Source organism: Sorex fumeus, unplaced genomic scaffold, assembly GCF_029834395.1.
Source record: "Sorex fumeus unplaced genomic scaffold, SorFum_2.1 ptg000014l, whole genome shotgun sequence".
In the NCBI taxonomy this organism is placed as follows: domain Eukaryota; kingdom Metazoa; phylum Chordata; class Mammalia; order Eulipotyphla; family Soricidae; genus Sorex; species Sorex fumeus.
This window is the reverse complement of record NW_026606071.1, coordinates 24,234,775-24,261,037: the sequence shown is the minus strand read 5'-3', so window position 1 is coordinate 24,261,037 and position 26,263 is coordinate 24,234,775. Positions and strand designations below refer to the sequence as shown.

At 37.2% G+C, this 26,263-nt stretch overlaps 1 protein-coding gene across 1 annotated transcript; it reads right to left on the bottom strand.

Moving 5' to 3' along the window:
• Positions 1 to 816: 816 nt before the first annotated feature.
• ZDBF2 (zinc finger DBF-type containing 2) lies at positions 817 to 25,633 on the bottom strand. Its single transcript, XM_056111874.1, has 6 exons — positions 25,579 to 25,633; positions 24,696 to 24,764; positions 24,539 to 24,620; positions 22,553 to 22,655; positions 14,172 to 14,299; positions 817 to 8,662 (listed from the first exon to the last, which is right to left on the bottom strand). Exons 4-6 carry the CDS (start codon positions 22,610 to 22,612, stop codon positions 1,831 to 1,833), a joined length of 7,020 nt encoding a protein of 2,339 aa, XP_055967849.1. The 5' UTR covers positions 22,613 to 22,655; positions 24,539 to 24,620; positions 24,696 to 24,764; positions 25,579 to 25,633; the 3' UTR covers positions 817 to 1,830.
• Positions 25,634 to 26,263: the final 630 nt, after the last annotated feature.

Here is a 26,263-nt window from a genome sequence, read left to right as displayed (position 1 = left end):
GTCTTTTCTACAAAAACATAATTACTGCTTTAAATGAAAAATAGTCAATAAATTACAGCATAACACCATCCTAACATCTCCAGGGGTGGTGAAATAATGACCCCTGCCTGAAATAAAACTAGGCTTAGAAAACAACTGCTACACTAATCTTCATTAATTCTAACATAAATAATTTTTATCTCTGAAATTATAGTACACTGATTTAGCTTCAATAAAACACAATAATCACACAATACAGCTACTGTTCACATTTCTCTTTAACATTGACAGAAAAGGAAAGAGAATTCCTGGCAGAAGATAATTAGATGCATTTGTACCATCTCAACAATCCCCAAGTAAAAACTCTAAACATATTCTGAGTACCTGAGACTTCAACTGTATCTCTTAACATCTTTCACTTGAAGTGTTAAAATGAATTGGCAAGTTTAATGAAAGCCAAACTAATGTACAAACACACCATTTTTCACTTGGAAAATTGGCCTCTACCTAGGTTAATGGGTTTCTGAGATCTTTTGTAACAAATGTTACAAATAACTCATTAATGACAACAGTGAACGGTCTGTCAAAATCATCACCAACCCAGGGATCAGTTCAATCTATTAAAAATATGCTGATGTCCAAAATATTGTTAGAAAATAAAGTCCAAGATAACCTGGATTTTCATACCAAACTACCAAATCAGATGAAGGAGCATAAAGGTGGTTTAAAACTTAAAAGCACGGTCATCCTGGCAGATCACCTTCTTAGGCGATAAAAATATCCAAGAAAAACTTACCGCGACTGACTGTGCACTGGGTGCAAACAAGGAAAATTGATGTTACAGATGTAAATTCTCCAGGCCATTTTAGAAACTGTATTAAATATTATGGAATCACATTCTCTGGAAATTCTTTTTTAAAGAAAGATAAATTATACTTTTTTGGTGATCATTTGTAGTCACCCCATCTCAAAAATGGAAATAATCTACTATAGTTTCTTCTTTTTCCTTATTCAGCTAGAATATATTAACTCTTAGAACACATAGAATAAATATGGTCTTATAATTATATCTTATGGGGAAAAACATTTTAAAATATAGTTTTTAATTCATTTGTACCAATTTTTAAAGGCAAAAATAAAGAAACTTTTTTTTTTCAAAATAAAAATTTCAAAAATAAAGTGCATGCCTCCCATGTGTGAGGCCCTGGGTTCAATCTGAAAAAAAAAAAAAGTAAAACAAGATAGCATTTAATGTTTGCCATGTTCACTCTTCCAATATTTTAAACTGCTGACATGAGATATAATAATTAAAAATAAATAAGAGGGGCATGATTTAGGAACAAAAAATGAACACTGTTCTAAACTGTAACAAATCAAAAGTTCATCTACAACAATGGAGAAAGGTGCTTTCAAATCTTTTTTTTTTTAAAAAAAGACCTTATATATGGATTTTAAATGAATATGAAAGTTCTGGAAAAAATAATGTCTGTAGCAAAATATTTGAAGTTTTGTTTTCCCACCAAAATTGGGAGAGCTACCTGCATTTAAAAATTAGACATGTTTCGGCTGAAGTACTGAGTCTTCAACTAGCTTTAACACAGTCACTCTTCTCATCTACCTCATTACCAAATGCCTTGGTTGTCGGTCTCAACCTTTATTCTATCAGAGTATGGTACTTCGGGACATAAACTTCTCAAAGAATATATTTTAATAAGTATTCCATGTTTTTGTTTCCTTAGGGTTGTTTTTTTTTTTCATATACCATTCTTCTTTCTGCAATGCTGTGCAGGTTGCTTCAGAGAAAAGCTTCCAATAGCTCCTGCAAAACTAGCAGAACCTTGCATCAGTGCTTCAGGGAAGAGCTTCAGGGGGCTCTTGCTGTGCACCCTGCACAGGTTGTTGCTTCAGAGAGGAATTTGCATCAGCTGTTTCCTTCTCTTCTGCGCCAGAAGGAACTGAGTTGGAAGGTATTTGGGTCTGTCTTTTGGGCTTCTTTGATTTGCCAGCATCAGATTTTTTCTTCAGATATGTTCTAATGTAAGTGCTCCTGGACTGGTATTTATGACGCAAGAAAATAGAATATTTTGTAATATACTTTCTGATTATGCCATTTAATTTGGTCTGAATCCAAATTGACTGTGCTTCAGAAGCAATTCTCTTTTTTTGCTGGAGAATGACTGGTTTATAAGCCCTCTGGGGTAAATCCGACTTCCTAGCTGCCAACTTCCTTCTCTGAATTTTCTTTTTACTTTCTGAAACCTTACCCCTCACTGATGTTGGAGGAATTTTGGCAGCATCACAATTAGAAAGACTTAATTGGAAATTACTTTCCTTAGGAACTTCATTAGAATTCAAAATCTCTGGTTTTTCCAGAGACACAAAATGTCCACTGTCCCTCTCCTGTGTCATTAATTCATCTTTTACAGAGTTCTGTGAATCATCTTTATCTCCTGCATTTAGGCTACTCTCATCAAAATGTATGTTAACCCAAATATTCCCCTCATGCTCTGGCATTTCCATTTTCGGAGGAGAAGTATCAACTGCCATTTGCTGATTCAATGTGTCATAACCACTAATGGTGCTCCATTTATATTTATACTGCACTCTAAGAACCCCATTATTTATGTCAGTATTGGGCCTCATTTTTGAGACATTTAAGGATTCATCTTCCTTTATCTTATACACATTTGATGAAAGAACATAGAGTAAGGCATTGGGTTGCAAAGGCTTCAAAATATGAGTACAGGTTTGGGGAAATTCAAGTGTTTCTGTTCTGACTCTCTTCTTCCTTTTTCTGGTCACATTTGAATGCTTCCTTTTTGGTGAATCTTCCCCTTGCCTCGTTCTTTTTGTACCTGGGTGACTCACGGGAGTTTGAGTTCCATGGTTGAGTTTCACAGTCTGGCATCTAGAAGCTGCACGGTATGGTTGATCATAAGGCATCTTTGTTAGAGAATGATGGCTAAATTTATCTAAGGCCACTGATAAGTCACTAATGTCCAAAAAAAGACTAGCATTGTCGGCTGAGAGAATGTGATTTGAGGCAGTGTCCTGACCTAGGTCAGCCCGGGTAATCTTTTCTTCTTTATTCAGAATTTTTTTTTTATTTTTACAGGTCTCACAATCATCATCGAAGTAACAATGGAAACGACCTTCCCTGAATTCCTTCACGAGAGCATTGATTTTCATGTCATCTTCTTTCATTATCTGAGACCATGTTTTCCCTACAAATGAAGGTGGGATGTGAGGCAAGGCTTCAAGAACTGGTTCTACATGATTATCTTCTATGACCACATGCACTTGATCTGGGATACTTTCAGAATCAACCACGAGAACAGTGTTTAAATCAGAATCCTGCTTCCTTTCTTTCAGTGTATAAGACATCTTCTTAACAAAGTCTACTTTATTCACAGCTTTTTGAGGATTATAAGGGTCAAACACAAGTGAAGAACCACTCTGACAATTTGTCTTAGAACAAGATGGTTCACAGCTCATACTTTCTAGAGATAGATGTTCTAACTGCAAAATAGGAACTTTATCAACATTTTGATGATGAGTTGACTCAGCAGAGGCACTACAATCAAGTTCAGAAACTCTAGAGTCATGGTTCTTATCTTGTAGATTAATAATTACTCCATCTTTCTGAGAGCTAAATTTTTTGTCCACTTTCTGTCGTTGGTGAGTCACTGACTGAGATGGATCTTCCCACTTAAAACTTGTGCTTGGACTATTCAATTCACAGTTCTTATCTTCCGAGTCATTATATTTCATTTTTTTTTTATCAGGCCCTTGTGACTGGCAAGTTACAGTCTGAGGAGTGGGATCAACTTGAAAATTTATTTCAGAACCATAAGACTCACAGCTGGACTCTTGGAGAATAATGTAATCTTTCTTCTGGTTTACTACTTTGAACGTGTCCTTGGATTTTTTTGTTAGTGAGCTAGAAGTGTCACAAGCATACCTTAATTCCGAAGTAAAAGAGTCTCGGCTTTCACTTTCTAGATCAAACTGTTCTGTATTGATACAGTTGACCCCTTTAACAGTCATCTGAGGTGGGTCAATCACTACAGGCTGAAAAGTGTTATCAGAATCAGAAATATTTTCACAATCACTATCGCCAGTCACCAGGTCCATAACGAGCATCTTTTCAAGATTTGTTTCTTTAATTGACACTCCATGTTGGTCAACAACTATTTGAAGAGGGCCATCAGAATTACATATGATCTCAGACTGGCTGTTCTTTTCTTCCATGCCAAGAAGCTCTTCCTTCTGAAGGTTTATTTCCTTGCAAATCACTTGAGGCTCATCTACTTTCAACTGAAGACAAATACCCGAATCACATTTTATTTCAGAAATAGTAGAGTCATAGTTCCTATCTGCTAGGTCAATAGCACTTTTTGTTTGCAAGTTTATTTCTTTGAGAGTTATGGCAGATTTATCAGCCACAAAGTGAACAGGAGTATCAGAATCACAGTTTACTTCAAAATTGCCTAAGTTATAAGTCTTATCTTCCAGATAAATGTGATCTTCTTTCCAAGGGCATATTTCTGTAACACCACTTTGAAGCTGGTTAGTTACTGAGTGAAGAGGGTCCTCAGAAACAAAACTTATTCCAGGTCCAGAAAGATCATCGCATACCTCTCCCAAATTGTCATGTTCCTCTTCTAAAATGTGCGGGTGCTCAACCACTGGTGGAAGAGGGCCATGTGATACATAAATTATTCCAGAATCATCGATTTTGTAGCCTTTTTCATCCAGACAAACATGTCCCTTTCCAAGATTTAGTTCTGTAATATTCTCTTGAAATTCATGAGTCACTGACTGAAGAGGTTCATTAGAACCTAAAGATATTTTAGAATTACTGGGCCCAATTTTATCTTCCACATCAGCGTGCTTCTTCCAAAAGTTGATGCCCTTAAGGATATCTTCAGATTGGTCAGGTACTGACTGAAAGATAACACCAGATTCATACACAATTTCAAAAGTCTTAGGGGCATCCCTCTTCTCTTCCACATCAATTTCATCCTTCCAAAGACTGATTTCTTTAACAGTTTCTCTGAGCTGATCAGCCACTAACTGAACAGGGCCATCAGAATCAAAACTTATTTCAGAACCACAGAACTGATGATGCTTCTCTTCCAGTTCAATATGCCCCTGCTCCAAAATGTTTATTTGAGGTTGATCAACTATTGACTGCACCAAAAAATTAGAATTTAAATTCATTATAGGATCATTATATTGGCTGATCGTATCTCCCAAGTAAATATGATTTTGATTTTCAAGTTTAATACGTTTAGCAGCTACTTCAGGTTGTTCAGCCACAGACTGAAGAGAAACATTAGAATAATTTAATTTAGAACCATTATGTTCATCAATCTTATTTTCCAAACCAACATCTTCATTCCACAGCTTTACTTTGTCCTGAAATTGTTCAGTTAATGGCTTCAGAGTTTCAACAGGATAAAAATGCATTCTGCATTCATTATATTCACTGTTTGCACCTTCCAGGTCAACATGTTTTTCCTTTAAAAGGGTTAATTTAGATTCACTGATGACTGAATGAAGAGGGCTCTTATTCAAATTTATTTCAAAACCTCTAGATTCAGGATGTTCATTTCCTGGATCAATGTGATCTTTATTCAAAATAACTATTTGAGGTTTATCTGTCATTGACTGAGAAGGAATACCAGGATCCAAAAACATTTCTGAACAACTGCGGATAACACTTTTGTTTCCTAAAACATGCACTTCTTTCTGAACATTAATTTCTTTCAAAGCTATCTGAGGTTCATTCACTAAATAATGAGGAGCTTCGGAATCTGAATTTATTTCAGAATCACTAGATTCAGCCATTTTATCTTTGGAATTAACATGCTTTTCTTTTTGAAGCCATATTTCTTGAACAACTACTTCAGGTATGTGTGTCACTGACTGAAGAGGGATAGTGGAATACAAACTTGTTTCAGAAACACTTAATCTGTTACCGTTGTCTTCCATACTTGCAGGTTCTTTTTTCTGGTTTATTTCTTTAGCAGTTAAGTCAGGATGACCAGTCACTAAAAATACACCTGATTTCATGCTGGTTTCAGAAATACTATGTTCATTATTCTTATTTTCTAAGTATCTATCCTCTTTTCTCTGAAAGTTTGTTTCTTTAATGGGACCATCAGAAAGTTTAGTCACTGAATGAAAAATATTATAGTCCAAATTCAATTCAGAACCACTAGGCTCATATTTCAAATTTTCTAAATGTGCCCATTCTTCATTTTTAAGGTTAGTCACTGAATGAGGAGAAACATAAGAATCCAACCTTATTTCAGAACCATGGGGCTCATCATTTTTCCTCTCTAAGTGTACATACTCTTCCTTTTTAACAATTATTTCTTTAACAACTTCTAGAGGCTGATCATTATTTGAATGAAGAGGCATATCAGAATCAAAATGTATTTCAGAAATACAAGATTCAGTACGCTTACTTTCTGAATCTATAGGTTTCTTTTCATAAACAGCTACTTGAAATTGATCCTCAGAGCAAAGAGAAATATCAGAATCAAAAGTTATATCAGAACTATCTGACCCATAATTCTTATCTTCCAGATTTTTGTATCCTTTTCTTATTCCTGCATTATCTATTTCAGAATGCTCAGTGGCTGTTAAAAAAGGGGGATCAGAATTGAAAGTCAAGTCAGAACTGGAACATCCAAAACTCTTAACTTCCATGTCAATATTTGACTCTTCCACATTGTTTTCACTTAAAGCCTCTTGAGGTTGATTATTTGTTGGCTGATAAAGGGAAGCATTAGAAACAAAACTCAGCTCAGAAGCACTAGATTTAACACTCTTATTCTTCACATCAGAAGCTACTTCTTGAGGGTCTACTTCTCTAAGTGCCACTTGTGATTGGTCAGCCACCAAGTGAGCATGAAAATTGATTTTAAGTCCCTGACTTTCATGTGAGTTCATATCCATGGGACCACTCGCCTCCAGCAGATTTATTTCTTTAACAGCTTCCTGAGGTTCACCAGTCACTATCTCAAAACCAAGGTGTGCATCAGCACTACTGGGATTATGGTTCTTATCTTTCAAGTAGGCATGGTTATCTTTAAGGCTTCTTTCTTTGACAGTCAATTGAGGATGATCAACTATTGATTCATCATCAAAACTTGCTTCAGAACAACTTGAGCCGTAGTCCTTATCAACCAAGTAAATATGATACTTCTGAGGTTTTGTTTCCATGACAGCCACTGGGAGTTGGTCAACTACTGACTCAAGTGGAGAAGAAGAATCAGCACTTATTTCAGAGCTACTAGATCCATAATTCCTATCAACCAAGCCTATGTATACCCCCTTAGGAAGGTTTTCTACCTTGGTGGACTGTTGGAGGTAGCCATCACTTGGCTGAAATGAAACATCACAGTCAAAATTTATCTCAGAATCACTAGAATTATAGCATTCATCAACCAGGCTAATGGGCATTGTATTCTGAAGATTTGTGTCTTCAACATTTCCATGAATTTGGTTAGCAGCCAACTGAGGAAAACCATCAAAATTTGAACTTGCTTCAAAAGTGTAAGATTTACCATTTGTATATAGCAAATCAGCAATTTCTTCCTTTGAAAGATTTGCTTCTTTGGCTACCACTTTAGATTGGTGAGTTGGTAAATAAAAAGAGGAATCATAATCAAAGCTCATTTCAGAACTTCCCAAGGCATTCTTTTTTTCTTGGTCAATTTGTTTTTCCTTCCTAAGGTCTAGTACAGTCTCTTTGTATTGATCAGAAGATGACTGAAGATAGCCACAACCAAATTTCATTCCAGAACCTGCTGAGGTCTTTTGTTGCAAAAAAGCTGACTTGTTAACGAGATATTTCTCTCCTTGGGCACAATACCTGTTAGGAAAATCCCCATTTTGTTTTGGAAAGGAATCTTCAAAGATTCCTTTGTGAGAAGGCATTTTATTTTTACTCAGATTGATAGGCAGGTTTACTTCTAATTTGGAAAGAGATTCACATTTTAGTGAGCCTCCAGTACCTGCTAATTCAGTTGACAAAGTCTTATCTGGAGTTTTTATATCCTCCTGTATAATCATCTGTTTTGAATTTACATGTACAGAATTCTGATCTGATTCTTTAGGTTTCTGACATGAAACTGAAGGAATATTTACACAGGATGTTAGCACCGTGTTTCTAGAACCTCTCTCTCGCTGTTCAAAGTACCTGTCAGCTTTGCTAGGGTCACAATCACTAACAGAATCCAAATGTGCTACCTGTGGCAACTTGCTAGTATTAGCTGTAACTGGTCTACCATTTGAAATTTCTGGTAAACAACTAGCATGAACATTAGAACTTACGGAGGAACGTGCTACGTTTTGCCCATTATTTGTAGCTTGACTGACACCTACTGGATTAAATTCTTTTAAACCATTCCCACTTTTACAAGCAAAATCCAAGGGCTGCTGCTGACCCTTCTCCAACTTTTGAATAACTGATGGTCGAATGGAAACATTCTGAATATTTTCCTGAGGTTCACTAGATCTGGAATCTAACTCTTCATCGGATTCATAACCCATACTGAGCCTCTCTTCTCCGTCTTCAGTATCATCATCATTCACTTCTTCAGGAAAAACTTCAACAGGAACCAGTTGAGAAGGTGATGCATTCATAGGTCTCTCATTCTGGACTGATCTAAAATGCAAAAAAAAAAAGTCAACAAAACCATTATACTATCAATTTAAGATGTTTAAATAAAGTATAAGGTATGTTATTTTCTTCCTATCCTAGGACAGATTCTCTCTAGTGTCCATGGAAGAATACACCTCAAGAATAAACCTCATACTGAGACACAAACTTGTCAATAAAGACATGAAGATAAAATCATAATAAATACCTTTTTACTGATCATGCTGGACAAGAACTGAGTGTTAAAAGTAGGTAAAGGGTCATATGTGATAACCTTTCAGTATCTGTACTGCAAACCACAGTGCCCAAAAGGGGGGGGGGGGGGAGAGAGAGGAGAGAGAAAGAGAGCGAGAGCGAGAGAGAAGAAAAGTACCTGTCATAGAGGTAGGCTGTTTGTGGAGGTGTGGAGGGGGTTATGGGAGGGAAACTGGGGACACTGGTGCTGGGAAATGTATACTGGTGGAGGGATGGGTGTTGAAACACTGTATGACTAAAACCTAATCGTGAATAGCTTTGTAAGGGTCTATCTCACAGTGATTCAATCAAAAAATATTCAAAACTAAATAAATAAATAAATTTTCAGAACACAATGGTGTGAAACTTGAAATCAATCATTTGAAAAACTAGAAAAACTCAAATACAAGAAGATCAAATGCCATATTACTGAATAAAAACTGTCTCAATGAGTAAATCAAAGGGGAAACTAAAGAAATTCCTGGAAATAAATAAAATGAAAACTTGAGTTATCAGAACATAAGGGAGACAGCAAAAAGAGTACTAAGAGGAATATTCATAGCACTACAGGCTGACATCAGAAAACAAGAAAAATATCAGGGGAAGAGCAATAGTACAGAAGGACAGACATCTGCCTTGCATGTGGCCAACACGGGTTCAATCCCCAGCATCCCATATGGTCCCTGGAGCACCGCGAAGAATAATTCTTAAGTGCAGAATCAGGAATAATCCCTGAGCAATGCCAGGTGTGACCAAAAAAAAAAAAAAAAAAGCCCCAAAACAGAAAAAAAAGAAGAAAAGAAAAATCTCAATCTAACCTCACAACTAAAGGTATTAGAAAAAAAGAGCAAATGATACCTAAGGCAACAGAATAAACAAAAATAAGAGTTAAAATAAATAAAACATTAAAAAGACAATGCAAACTTGAAAGAACAGGTGTAATTGCAAATCCTCAGCTAAGCTCACTAAGAAATAGAGAAAGCCCTGAAAAATAATATCAGAAATAAAAGGGGGGGAAATGGGCCACAGCCCAATTTAGTACAGATGTTAATAATCACATCACCAGGGGTCACTTCTGAACTAAGAGCCAGGAATAGCCCCGGAGCACTGTTAAGCGTACCCCAAAGGATGTGGCAAACAAGGAACCTCTGAGAAGTGTTGATGGGAATACACATTTGTCAAGCCTCTAAGGGAAACAGAATGAAATTTTCTCAAATTAATAAATATAGTTCTACTAGGGCCAAAGAGATAGTACTGGGGTTAAGGTGCTTGCGGCCAACCTCAATTCAAGTCCTGGTATGACATATAATATGATACCCCAGCATTGCTAAGAGTGATCCTTGAACAGCAGCCAGTAGTAAAGCCTTGAGCACTGCCAAACATGGCCCCAACCAAATAAAAATAAATAATCTATACAGAGATCTAGTAATTCCACTCTTAGGGATTTATCTGAAGAATATAAAAATATTAATCCAAAAAGATATATGCACACCTGTGTTCTTGCATGGGCTGGAGCAATAGCACAGCGGGTAGGGTGTTTGCCTTGCACGCGGCCAACCCAGCCAACCCGGGTTCTATTCCTCCGCTCCTCTCTGAGAGCCTGGCAAGCTACTGAGAGTATCTTGCCCTCACAGGAAAGCCTGGCAAGCTCCCCAGGATGTATTCGATATGCCAAACACAGTAACAGCAAGTCTCACAATGGAGACGTTACCGGGCCTGCTTGAGCAAATCCACGAACAACAGGAGGATAGTGATGGTGACAGTGTTCTTGCATGTCTATCTATTTATAAGTGACAAAACACAGAAACAACTCAAATGTCCAATGATAAATGCATGGCTAAAGAAGATATAGTTAGAGATTAAAAATGTAATCATCTATAAGAAAAACATAAGGGGCACAAGATATAGGATAAGAGTTAAGGTGTTTGCCTTGCAGGCTACTGACCATGGTTACATCCTGGCACCACCTATTGCTCTCCCAAGCACTGATGGGAGAGATCCCTGAGCATAGAGCCAGGAGAAAGCCCCAAGCACTGCTGGGTGTGAACCAAAAATGAAACAAGAAAAGACAAACTCTTGCCATTTTAACAACATAGATAAAACTGGAGAGGTCAAATAGAGTAAAATCAGAAGAAAATACTGGACATTATTCATACATTCGATAGAATAAAGAAAGGGAGAAGACAATGTCCAATGAAAACCAATCCTTAGATTCTGATGACAGACCTTAAGTAACCAAGTGTGAAGGAAGTCGACAAAAGGGTCCTATGACAAATCACCTCCACTAATATGAAGCTCATCTACCAGCTTTGTTCCAGAGACTCAAAAATAAACCGTGAAAGAGGTCAACTAGCTGCAGAAATTTCTCAGGCACCCATTTCCAGTTGAGACATCTGCTCTCCCTGGCAGCTACTCACTCCCACACCCCGAAGTCGCCTCCATGCATCTGGTTGGACTCTATCATCTCAGGACTAAGACTCACAGAAAACTAAATCTCTAGGAAAAACTCAGGTACACGGGGTCCCTGTGGTTGAAAACTCCAGGCCTTCTCGGAGTTGGGATGGGCCACCTCCCCATACCTCTTCGTATTTCTGGAAGCTCCAACAACCAGGCCCAAGAACCACCTCTGCCACCAGGTAAGCGCATCTACCGGCCTTGTTCCAGAAACACATATAAATCTCGAATGAGAACAGCTAGCCGAAAGATTTCTCGGACATTAACCAGTTAAAAATTTAACTCCAGCTATACCACCCATTTAAAAATTCTGGATTTCCTCGAGTTCATGGCCGCCTTCACAGCTGCACCATATTTCCAAACCTTACAACACTGATAATCCAGTAGTAGCACACCAGATTTAGATGGGATGTAATGTGGAAGCCAATAAATCTCAATTATAGAAATATTAACACAGAAGGATTAACTTGTCACATCTTAGTAATCCTTCAAACGAGGACTTTACATCCCCATGGTGAGATACAATGATTTTCATTAATTTTCACTGAAGGAAATATTTTTTGATCATTCTGTTAGCCATTTATTGGGTAATAAGTACTATAAAATGAATTATTTGGGGCCAAAGCAATAGTACAGTGGGGAGGACACTGGCCTTGAATGTGGCCGACCCGGGTTCAATCCCCGGCATCCCATCTGGTCCGCTAAGCACCACCAGAAGTAATTCCTGAGTGCAGAGCCAGGAGTAACCCCTGAGCATTGTCGGGTGTGACCCAAAAAGCAAAAAAAAAAAAAAATTAAAATAAATAAATAAAGTATGTGGCAGAGGGACAAAAGAAGGGTCTCATGGACAGTAGTAGGGAGCAGACATGGATAAGTGTATAAACTAAGCTTAATTACGAGGAATGATCAGGGATACAGGTAGTTTAGATAGTCTACAAAACAGTTGATCAATTCGCTTCAGAAACTGTGAAGATACTGTGATCGCTGTACTGTAGTTTATAGAGTTCACACACTGGGGAAGCTAGATGAAGGCTTCACAATTTCTTGCATTCAGTTTTACAACTTTTGAGAGAGGGCTAGAGTTGGCGAAAGCGATACTCAGCAATGCTCTGGGTTTTCTCCTGGCTCTGCTCTCAAGAATCACTTCCTGGGGCTGGAGCAATAGCACAACGGGTAGGGTGTTTGCCTTGCACATGGCCAACCTGGGTTTGATTCCCAGCATCCCCGTTGATCCCCCAAGCACCACCAGGAGTAATTCCTGAGCGCAAGCCAGGAGTAACCCCTGTGCATTGCCGGGTGAGACCCAAAAAGAAAAAAAAAAAAGAAGAATCACTCCCTGTGGGGTTCAGGGGACCATCTGCAGTGCTGAGGATCTAACCCAGATTGGCTGAATGCAAGGCAAGCACCTTAACCTCTGTACTATCTCTCCAGTCCTAGTTTTACAATATTTTATAACTGGCTATTACTCCAGAATGAAAATTTTTTAAAATATTTCTTTAATTTCCATAAACTCTGATCCAAAAGTTTAAGCTTTGGAATCTACATCACAGAAAAACAGTTCTATGAGCAATACAATGAAGCTTGTTTATTTAAGCTAGAAATTAGAAAGGTATTTAATCCCATGATATAATAATTTTTTCTACCAAACTAAAAAATTATGTCTTTTTTTTCTATCCTTTCCCCACAGAATTTTCTAAATTCTTGGTTAAAGCATTTGAGAAATTACTTATTTATTCCTGATTTTTGACTCAAGTAATTCTGCACAGATATGCTAATGTTTTGCCTTATCTCAACTGACTTTAGTTGCAAACACACTATAAAATTTAATCAATTTTCTACCACTCTTCCTTCTTTAACATTAATTATAATGGAACATTAATTATTAAATGATATAAAAGTGTTATCACAACAACCAAAATTAAATAGAGAAAGCTCTCAAGATAATGACATAAAATCAATTTTCTTTGATATTACTTCTATACAGTTAGCAAATAGTTCCGTTAACATTAACAATTACAATTTCTCTGCAATATAACAATTATTACCTTACTCTACAATCCTTACTCCACAATCATTACCATATTTTATTACACTTTTTAAAAGTCACCTTATTCTCAAAAAAAAAAAAAAACGGGGCTGGAGAGATAGCACAGCGGGTAGGGCGTTTGCCTTGCACATGGCTGACCCGGGTTCGATTCCCAGCATCCCATATGGTCCCCTGAGCACCGCCAGGAGTAACTCCTGAGTGCAGAACCAGTAGTAACCCCTGTACATTGCCAGGTTTGACCCAAAAAGCAAAAAAAGAAAAAAATTACCTTATTCTCACCATCTACACCTCCTTAACTTATGGCATAATGTTTGTAAAATACCTTAATGATACTCTTTTCTTTCACTTAGGAAACATCCTAGTACAATGCATATCTTCTACAGTAAAATTTCTTACTTAAACTAAGAAAAAAAGTTTTAACGATAAAGGAAAATTGCTAGAAAGACTTCACTGTAATCCACCCTTTCCTCCCTCTGCCCCCTCCCTCTCTCTCCCGGTTTTGAGCCCACACCTGGCAGTACCGAGGGGTTACTCTGGGCTCTGAGCTCAAGGACCACTACTGGGAGCTCTGAAGACTTATATATGGTGCCAGGAATCAAATCTGGATCAGTTACATGCAAAGAAAGTGCCTTACTCACAACGTATCTCTCTCCAGTCCTTCACTTTATATTTCTTGGTTCTAAGATTCACATTAAGAAGTATTGTAATGTCAACACAAATATCTACTATGTACTATTACATTTAACAATGGCTTAACATCATTCCACAAAGATATTTTACCTGCTCTCTTGAGAATGATATGGATGATGCCACAGGACATCCTGCAAGAAACGTTCCATCAGACTGGTGGTACCCATCCACTGTCTATTCTGGGCAGTCATGAATCTGTGCTCAGGACTAGCTATATGCTATAAAGAAAAAAAGAAAATGAATGTTTTTAAAGAAAATGAATGTTTTTAAATGGATAATATTCATTAGCTGCAAGAGTTCCACAAAATGAATTCATTTATATGTTCCTGGTAAAGAGTACAAAGTTAAAATGCCCCTTTTATAGAGAAATTCTAAAATATGCATTTAAAAATCATATGTTTCCCTAAGATTGAGTAATTATATTTCTTTAATTATATTACTAAATAAATCCTTTTAAATGTAGATGATTTATGCAAAAAATATTTTATCACAGCATTATAAAAACTGGAAACCCCCTAAGTGTTTAACAACAAAACTCTAAATGAAAAATATAAAAATCACATGGACACTTTTATCTTAAACTACAGTCAAAAATTTACAGACAAGTAATTGGAAGAAAACCAACCCAAATTTTATATCAGTGATAAGATAATGAAATAATTTAAAATTTTGTCTTAGATAGTATAATTTTAATAAGAAAATATTTTTATTGGAAAAGTCTATTAACAGAGTAGGTTAGTCCAACAATAGATGAGTGAATAAAGATGTGGTATATGTACACAACAGAATACAACCTAACTATAAGATGAAATCCTGCATTTTATTACAACATGAATAAAATTAGGTGTCATGTTAAGCAAAGTAAGTCAGAAAAGAGACAAATGTCCAATATCCTCCTTCATAAGATATAAAGAAAGCTAACGGGATAGATAATGAATGAAAACCAACTCTTGGATTCTGGTAACAGAATTTAGGTTAATAACTTGTTGGGGGACCACAGGGACAGAAAAGAACTTACAGACAGTGGTGGAAGAGCAATGACCCTCTTGTGGTATGTGTGTTATAATACCACTATGTCCCTAAGACATAAACATTTGTACTTTTGTATGCAAAATTATTTAAAGAGGAGCTGGATCACAGTATTTATGTACTTGCATTTCTATGTGCTACTGATCACTGAACTTGAACTCATCCACACAACCCACTCTACCACTGACCTATATTCTTGGTCCTTAGAGCACTGCTGCCCGCATTGCAGAACCTGGCAAGCTCCCCGTGGCATATTCAATATGCCAAAAACGTAACAAGTCTCACAATGGAGACGTTACTTGTGCCTGCTCGAGCAAATCGAAGAACAACGGGAGGAAATTTTTTCAAAATTCTTAATTAATTCAAAAAGTTATCGCTTTCTTTCAAAGATTAAAAATTTTGCCTAAAATGAATATTAGAAATAATATGCAACATTTTTCTCCATTGTGCAATACTCTCCACTCTCCACAGTTAGAAAGATTATATCCTCTCAATAATATTTTCTGAATTACCCAGAGAAATGGGGAAAAGTCTAGCATCTACTGAATACCTATCACATGTTAAACAGCGCAGTGCATTTACAACAACCTCACTCAGGAGGGGAGGACCAGACATGATGGAAGCCATTTGAGATGATGCCATGTCTCCAAAAACTAACCAGAAAACAATTAAAATTTTGTGTGAAACCCCATGGAGGTGGTGTCCAGGAATACCCAGTGATCAGTTCCATAAAAGAGTTTCTCTGAGGTGAAACTCTTTCCACAGGGTACAGCCGGCTGATAAAGAACATGGCCCAGGGATGCTGCAAAGGCACAAAAGGTTGCAGGGAAGAGAAACAGGCAGACTGACAATCTGCAACTCAACCTTCTAAAACAAAACCCTCAACAAGACCCGACCAGGAGGCAAAAAACCGGCGGGCAAAAACATAAGCCTGGATAACCCAACCCCACCCGCTGCCCCATGGCATCTGACACTGCTGAGGCTCAACCAAGGTCAGAGAGAGGATGTCCTCCAACATTAAGGGACATAGGTTCTATGAAGCGCACTACCATTGGCAATAAATCACAGTGAAGGCGCCCAGCGGCAAACGCTGGGAGGCAGCACTGGTCCGTCCGTCTGTCTCTGGTGAGCCGGCTGAAGCGTTCTGCTAGAGGTTCCCATCAGCAGTAGGGAGCAGAGCAAATCCAGCACCAATCTCTGGGAGGATTTGGTGAACGTGAACCTTAGAATGTCACCCAGGCCTGCATAAAACCAGATCCTCATCCAGTGACATCACACCAGACACAGTAAAACAGCAGCAGCAGTGAATGAAGACGAAAGCCCGGGAAGGTCCGCCAAGTTCAACAGAGCTCTCTGACCTCTCTGATGGAGACACTGAAGTGACAGTGGGAGTCAGAGCAATAGTACAGGGGCTAGGGCATTTGCCTTGTATGCAAATTGACCCGGATTCAATCCCCAGCATCCCATATAGTGTCCGGAGGACTGCTACGAGTGAGCCCTGAAAGCAGAGCCAAGAGTATGCCCTGAGCATTCATTGCTGGATGTGGCCCCCAAACCCAACAACAACTCACTGAAAAAGTTAGGGATGTTTTCTAACTTGAGGAAAACACTAGAAGAGCACTCCACAAAGAGAAAAGAAAGTATGGGAAAGCTTCTATTAGAAATTACTAGGGAACAGAGGTGGTGAATTTTAAAAAGCACAACTGAGAGGGTCAGCAGCACAGTGACAAGCCAAGGAAAGCATCAACAAAAATCAGAAGAGGAAAAAAGGAAGCAACAACAGTGAAGAAATGTGAAAGAGAAACTCTATAATGACATTTGCATTACAGAATTCTGGAAGAGGAAAAGAGAACAGGGAAGATAATAGGTTGGTGATAATTGGTTGACTGGTTTGTAAACTTCAAAAACACCCAGAATTGATGTTTGCAATAATTTATTGCTAAAATTATAGCAATAAATTCCTTTAAAATTTTCACTTGACTTTAGTGACCTGAATTCACCAATCAAAAGACAAAGTGGCTTGATGGATCAGAACAAATGAAACCAATCTTCTGCTGCCTACAAAAGATACATCTGGGCTATCATGACAAGCACGAGTTCAGAGGAAAAGGAGGGAAATTATAGGAAAATAGGAGCCTAAATTAAGGCTAGGAGAGCTATTTAATTCAAATAAAACTGATTTCTAATTTAAAAAGGTTGTAAGGGACAAAGATGGATCATATAATAATCAAGGATCTATACATGAAGGTGATGAAGCATCCATTTACATAAAGGAACAACAAAATGGATTTTTAAAAAACTAACAGACCTGAAGAGAGATAGCAACAGTAATAGTAGTAAGAGTCTTGAAGACTCCCTCTCACTGCTGACTAGATTAACCAGGTCAGAAATTAAATAAGGAAGCACTGGCTTGAAGGAAAGAAATATAGATTGGAATTGATAGTCATGTGTAGGGTTCTCCACCCACAGAAGAATTGAAAATTCTTCTCCAATGCACGAGACATTTTCCAGGGACAGACCACATACTTGCCCTGCATGTGTGAGGCACCACCAATAATCAATAGATATTTGGAGGCCAGAGAGATAGTAGAGAGAGTAAGACATTTTTCTTGCATGCAGTTAATCCAGCATCCCATACCATCTTCCAAGTGCCAGCAGGAGTAATTCCTGAGTGCAAAACCAGAAATAACCCCTAAACATTGCTGGGCGCACCCCCCCCCAAAAAAAAAAACAAGGATTTTTTTCATTTTATTTATTTTTACAAAGTTTTTCATGGTGAAGTTATATTCAATAACCCAACAACAATCCCACCACCATTGCACGTTCCCACCAAAACTAGTTATTTTAGTTAGCACACCGAAACCCCACTCCCTGCTACTTAGAAAAATTTATATTTTAACACACTTAAGAAAAGTCATGTTTTAAGTACCATGATATAGGGGTAACAGAGCTTATGTAAAATAGCTTGCTAGCTCTTGACCACTACTACAACATCTGGAATTAACTTCCTTCATGTTGACTCTAGGGATCTACTCTGATGCTACTTTAGTCCCAGTAACAATCCCATCTTGACAGTTTCAAGACCCTTTGGGTACAAAATTCTTCACCACCAAGTACCCATAACCAGTGCTCGGTTGCTTGGTTGATGAAAGGGACAAATAAAAATGGTTCAATTGAAATCCAAATTTTTCCTGGTCCTAGATAAATATTTTAAAGAAATGCTAATGAAAAACTTCATTTATATAAACCAAATTAAACACCACACTATATACCCCAAAGGTTTCAGTTTCATTAAAGACTTTGAAGGACATGTAACATCCATAAGGAGAAATATAAAAATTGTAAGTATATTGCTCAATAGGTTATCAGAACATAAACACATCCTGTCTATCTACTCATGAAAAACTAACTCCTTCCCACTTCTTCCACAGTCAAATTCTCCTAATTGGGTTTTTGTTTTGTCTTGTCTTAGGACCATACCCAGTGGTGCTCAGGGCATACTCCTGGTTCTGTACTTAGGGATCATTCACGAAATGTCATGGAGGGCCATATGGGGTGCCAGAAACTGAACCCCGGTCACCCATATACAAGGTAAGTACCCTACTTACTGTACCATCTCTCCAGTCCCTATTTTCCTAAGTTTTAGGGTTAGAGTTTTGAAAGATTTTGTATTTACATAAATGGAAGCAAACAATATTCTTTTTCATTCATTTCTCAATCAAAAGTTTCTTTGTGACAGCTACCCATATTTGCTGTATCTGTTAATTTTCAGTTCTCCATAGTTTTCCATGATATAAAAATATGCAACATTTTCTTATTATGTCTACTCTTGAATATATATGTTATTTCCAGCTTTTGGATATTGTAAGCAATTCTCAACCAAAAACATTTTTGGTTTTATACATTGGTGAGGGGCTGACCACACCTGGGGTTGCTCAGGGCTTATTCTCAGTTCTGTGCTCAGGGGTCACTCCTGATATCCTCTCTCATATATCTGTTCAAGTTTCTTCCTGATTTTCTGATGGATTTTTTAAAAAAACAAACAAATAAACAAACTCTCCAGGGCCAGAGCAGGTAAGGCATTTGCCTTCCACAAGGCCAACCCGGGTTCGATTCCTGGCACCCCATGTGGTCCTCTGAGCCCTCCAGGAGTGGTCCCTGAGCACAGACCCAGAAGTAAATGCTAAGCACTATGGGGTATGGCCTGAAAACCAAAAATATAATTAATTAAAAATATGGTTTGATGCTCAGGGAGAGATTTTTGGGAGAGAACCTGGTAACTTCCATTGGTGGAGGGAAGTTGACACAGGTTATAGGATCAGTGCTACAATACTTTATGTCTAAAACTCAACTATGAATAACTTTGTTAATCATAGTTGCTTTAATAACAAATTTTACAAAATCGATTTAACAGGATGGCTGCGGGTAAGGCTCAGATGCCCAAGAAAGTTCAGGTTTAAGCAGGGCACAGACACCCAGGCGGTGAAAATGTTCTGGGCACAGGAGTCTCACCCACTTGCACTGTAGCCATGACCAGAGAAGAAGAAACCAGGACGGGATGACCCAACTGCAAGGGCAACAGCCAAGAGAGGCCCAGCAACAGTTACAGAGCCAGAGATCCTTCCCCTGTGCACGTTACTGTGGTCAGAGATGTCAGGGAGAGCTGAGACATCAAAGAATCATTGGGGGACAGTCCAGGAATGGCCCAGGGTCATGATTTCAGATTAGGAAAGCATACACTGGACAGAGAGTGACACATGGTCCAAAGAGGGTCATCATATACTGGAGACAAGTAGATTTTGCGGGATGCGACCCAGGTGATATGCTTTGATATCCTGTCTATTAAAGCAACTATCCTTCTTTTGGATTATTTGGCTCAGCCTTGCATAGCTACATGGAATTTTTTAATTAACTTAAAAACTAAATTTTCCTGGATCCTGATTGGAATTCTACTGAATATATCAGTTTGGACTGCATATATCGGAAACATAAATTTTTCCAGTCCATGAACATAGTGTACAGCATGAATAATTTCATTTTTCTTCAATTTTTCTCATGTTAATAGTTTTCTATATAAATATCTTACACGTGTTTATTTTTCATTTTTTCCCTAGATGTTAATGTTTTCTGATGTAACTATGAACATGTCTTTGCCACTGATGATGTGAGGGTAATGGTGGTGGTACTAGGGATCACAGCCATTCACGCTTCTCACCCAGAAGCCTACCTATGATGCCAGAGATCGGACCAAGGGCCTCACACATGCATGACACATGGCTCAGTCTGTAAATATCTCTTTAAATCTCGTGTGTGTGTGTGTGTGTGTGTGTGTGTGTGTGTGTGTGTGTGGTTTTGGAACCATGCCCACCAGAGGCACTCTGGGTTTATTCTTGGTTCTGTGCTAAGGGTCATTTCTGGTGATGCTCAGGTGACCTTATGTGACTCCTGGGATTAAACCAGAGCTGGCCACATGCAGTACCTTAATTCCGGTACTATCTCTCTAGCTCTCTTAAATCTCTTATGTTGTATGGTGTTTGTACATAAAATATAATTTCTTTTTCTGCTATCTCAATAAGTTTTTTATCTCACTTATCAAGTCTAAATTTACCAGCTATCTTCAGGATATTCTATGTTCACAATCATATTGTTAACAGATAATAAGTTTGTTTTTCTTACCTAAGTTTATTTTTCATATCTAATCACTGTCATTTTTGTTTCTTCTTTTATCCTTATTTCTAAGTCCAGGCTCCTTTATATGGTTTAATATAAGAATTAAGTTTATTAATAGAAGTATAATTCAAAAAATTGTGTTGTGTAAGACATTAGATAATAAGGTATGGTAAAGTTTTTGGTGCACAAAAATAAAGTTTTCACTGCTTGAATTTACCATTCCCCCATTTGGTTTGCGTGTGTTTCTGTTTTCACTAAGATTGTCCAATCTGTGGTCACTATAATTGATTTTTGCTTATGTTTTCTTTCACTAGGTTTTTTTTTATTTTATTTTTGATCTTTAATCATAGAGAATGTAGAAGGTACATAAACATGGGTAGTAACTTCAAGAAGAAAATGAGTAACAATAATATTAACAATATATTAACAGTAATAGCAAACATACACACACATATACAAATACACACACACCACTAGGTTTTTTAGCCCTTGTATTTGTCTTTGATTCACTTTGAGTTAATTTGGTATCAGTTGTGATTCAAATAATTTCTAAAGGTCTATCTACAAACTCAGTCATGTTGTGGATTAGAATTTCAGGTTGTGATTTGAAAGGGGACATAATTTAATATACAGCAATTCCATCTATTGATTTTCAGAAGTGTAAGTCAGTTCTGAGCTAGAGCAAAAGCACAGTAGGTAGGACGTTTGCCTCACATGCTGCCAACCGGGCCGACCTGGGTTCGATTCCTCCGCCCCTCTTGGAGAGCCTGGCAAGCTACCGCGAGTATCCCGCCTGCACGGCAGAGCCTGGAAAGCTCCCCGTGACGTATTTGATATGCCAAAAACAGTAACAAGTCTCACAATTTGTTGTGAGACGTTATTGGTGCGCACTCGAGCAAATCGATGAACAAGGGGAGGACAGTGCTTCAGTCCTACCCTCTTGCCCATCCTGCCTCTAGCATAATCACCTTGGCCACACTTCTGCCTTAGAGTCATAGAGCTTTGCTTTCTCTTCCTTCCCCCTTCCTGCTCTCTCTTCCTCCCCCAAATATAAGCAAGGCTGAGTCCTTTATTTCATTCAAATCCTTACTCACGTGTCACCTCCTTAACCCGACCTGTTCATCCTACCTAGAACTTCACTCCCTTTCCTGTTTTATTTTCCTCATGACATTTATCACAAGCTGATATGCTTTGTACTAAACTTATGTTACTACTTTCTCTACTACCACACCATAATGTAAACTTTTTACATTTTTTTGGTTTCTGGTCCATACCTGACTGTGCTCAAGAGTTACTCCTTGGGTCTGCGCTCAGAGATCACTCCTGGTGGGGCTCAAGGGGGACCATACCAGATGCTGAGAATCAAACCCAGGTCAGTTGCATAAAAAAAGTACCCTACCTATCTCTCCAGATTTTTAAAGTAAACTTCATGAACCGAGGGACCAGTTATGTTCATGGTCCTATCTACAGAGATAGATGCAGTGTTTGTCAACCAGCAGATTCTCAATCTAATCTGTTCAATGACTGGATAAACTGAGTAAATTAAAGAAGTGAGGGCCTAAGAGAGACTCATGGAAGCTGTGTGCATGTTATTTGTGGAAGGTCTGGGCTCAATCCCCAGGACCAAATGGTTACTAAAGCACCACTAGGAATAACCCCAGAGCACAGAGTTCAAATTAGCACTAGATGAAAAAAAACAAAAACAAAAGCTGACTGGAGAAGTCACAACTAGGTCCTCCAAGGTCTCATCATAATTAATGGAATCCACTCACCTGGTCCAGGTTATTGTAGCTCACGCAGCAATAGCTGCAATATCCTTGTTGGTTCTGCATCTTGAACAAGCAGTCAGATGACTACTGTCCTTGAATACTCAAACTAAAACACACACACAAAAAAAAAAAATCACAGTAATTTCTCACTACCATTAGGAAACAACCCATGAAAAATTGGAGAGCAAAATTTTTTCCTTGAGTTTCACCCACCCCTGTTTGCAATCATTGTAAAAATTAACTAGGAACTTTTCTCTGGTGGAAGAGGCATTCGGCGTGGAGCACAGGATCCAAGGAAGCAAGAAGCTAATGAGGAGAAAGTCTTACATATAAAAAATCAAAGACTGAGGACAAGTCAATGCCAGTTCTGTCCTAACTACCCCTTCATCTCTCCCAGGTCTACTTTCAGAGTCCTCCAATTCTAAGAGCAAAGACAACGAATACATGCGTTTTAGGACCACTTATTTATTTATTTTTTTTGTAATTCTACTGACCATTTTGTTGCAACAAGAAATATAAAATAAATATTTTTGTGCCTCTGTTAGGGCGCAGGTTTGTGAGACTGAGTGGGAAACTGGGGACAATGATGGAGGGAAGATCACACTGATAATGAGATTAGTGCTGAATCACTGAATGTCCAAAACAACTGTGCTATGAACAGCTTTGTAAAACCACTTCCTAAACCAAAGTTAGAAAAAAACAGATTAGGCTGTCATGAGTTATTTAATTAATCAGTGGGTAGATTATAAAATCTTTGTATCTTCTACAAAAAGTTTATTCACAATATTTGGAAACCAGATGGCAAAATCTTTCATCAATTTTCTGACTGATATTAGGATTGATTTATTATCAAAGAATATAATCCAGGGACTGGAGCAATACCATAGCGGGTGGGCGTTTATCTTGCACGCGGCCGACCTGGGTTCAATTCCCAGCATCCCATATGGTCCCCTGAGCACCGCCAGGAGTAATTCCTGAGTGCAGAGCCAGGAGTAACCCCTGTGCATCGCCAGATGTGACCCCCCCAAAAAAAATAATAATAAAAGAAAAAAAAATTTTTTAAAAGAATATAATCCAATAACCAATTTACAAAGACAAATTACTTTTTCTAAGTTATTACTGTATTTACTATATTTACTCTACTTATGTTAATTTTCCCATTATGCTTCAAGTAAAAAATCCTAGATTACTTGAATTGTAGCATATAGGCCTCCTAAAATAACTAATAAATATAAAAATACTAGATATGTTTATGTCACACTATAAACATACATGTTTATATTACATTATACACGATGTTTACTACATTATAAATACATGTAAATATGACCTTTTCTTCTTAGTCCACGAAGGGAAAGATTTTAAAATAAATTAGCTGACAAAGTTGCTAAAAATAAAAATTTAATTTTTAAATCTCACTTCTTACAATGACACAAAAAAATTGTGAAGAATTTTTTTCCAATAAGTACTATCAGATTTCTCTACCAAAAAAAGAAGAAGAATAGCCTCCAAGTGTCTATCGTCCTAAAATAAAAATCCTCCAATATTACAACACTGCAGTGGTTTCCAAGGCAGGTTGCATATCAAAATAATTCCCAAATTTTCTTAGTTTGTAGAACTCAGATATAACCTAAAATTCATGTTTTCCACTCTCCAGGAAATTCTGATATACAATTTACTCACAGGTATAAACTATTTTTATTATTTAATAATATTTATTATTTTATTCAGATTTCATTAAAGCAAAATAAAATTTTAAAAAATAATTCACTCATTTAATTCAAATTAATTGAAACATCTTATTTACTGAAAAATATACAAGGCAATTCTCCTACAATGCATGACTAGTATTTCTGATTAAGATTATCCCATAACAAAAAACACTTCATTAAAATCAGTATTTAAAAAGATGAAACCATAGCTTTAAAAAGAGTAATATGGAAATAGAAAATCTTGATTAACTCAAAATGCTTCATGATATTCACTTACTTAGTACTATTTATTATGAGAAATGTTGAAGGTCTTCTGAATTCCCACAATCATGAGGGAAACCAGTGAATTAAATCAGCCTCTGAAATAGAGAAAACATAAAAAATCACCTACTGGGCTGGAGACACAGGACTGAAGGTAAAGGGCTTTGCCATACCTACAGCCAACCAGGGTTCAATCCCCAGCTGCATCAAATACTGTTCTCCACCGGTTTTAGAATCCAAAACTACAAAATAAAAGAAAATTTTTAATTACAAAGTTTTAATAAGAGATATGGCAAATTTCATATTGAAAGAATCCTACAATTTAAACCGAAGCTTTGGAAATCATAAAATAATGAACTTCTGAATGGTTTATTTAAAATAAGACTTAAACGTCCCTTGAATAAAAGGTCTAAGTCTTACAACACATATACACATGCAACTTAATATAATGTTTTATCCTTAAACTTTAAAGCCTTTCAATAACCCACCATTTCTCTTTTCTCTGTTGTCACATATATGCTACAGCAAGAATGAGCTATAGTAAATGAGAAGCACCTGTTTGCATTTTTAAACATTCACATGCACTGGCTGGAGACGTAACTCTGTGACAGAACACATGCCTCACATGTCTTTGCTCCAGGGTTCAACCAGTACTACCAAAATAAATAAAGTTCACATGCTAGGACCCAACCTTAAATATTTACTCGCATAAAATCCCTCGCAGACAACCAGGCTTATGCATAATGTGTTTAACTTCACAACACACACAGTGTGTGTATATATATATATATTTTTTAATATTTATATTATATTTATATAAAATTTATGTTTATATATATTATACAGCATATATAAATAAATATAAAAGTTCCAAGATAATGCTGATGTAGGTAGAACCATAATATAAATCGTTCTCTAATTAAAGTATTTTCTTACTCTCCATAGGAATTATTTCTTTGGAGTCTGGGATTAGACTACTTTCTAAAACTGGGTGGGTTTTTTATATGAACTTCAAATTCTGCCTTGTATTTTTATTAAGTGAAAAATGTCACTTACCTTGAGCAGAAAGGGGCAGGTAGTTCATCAACTATATTAATCCTGGCAGACATCTGTAAATTAAAATAAGGCAATTAAAGAAAAAAAAGACACTGTTTATATCGTTGGCCCCCAAGTTACCCCCTAAGTCATACTAAGTTTAAAAGATAACACAATTATGTTTCCAATACTAATTTTTGTATCCAGAGCACTTCACATAATGACTCCAAGTCCAGCGTAACCTCCTAAAATGTTATGAAGGATAGTAACTATAACAGCCCTTTTAAGCCATCATGGAATCTCTGGGTTCCAGGAACCGTAGTGATAAAAAAAATATTAATACTCAACTGTGATTATAATAAGATTAAGAACAGCCATGCTATCAGTCCTCGAATGAACAATTTTTAAAAGACATATCTGTGTGAAATTACATTTGAATTCTGAACTAAGCATTCAACCCTTACCTCCCAGGTTAATTTTCATGAAAAAATACTGTCAATTTTTTATCATCTATCAATTGACAGTTAAGCCAAATTATCAAAACCTTTTTATTATTCCACGCTAATATGGGCAACCTTCTTTGGGAGGTTCTGCACTATCCCCGTATTGGTTTTCGCTGTATCTTTAAAGTGTAGAAACATGAGACAAAATTCCTTGCCCTTAAAGATTTTTAAATGAATTTGAAATATAAAGTAAAAACACACCA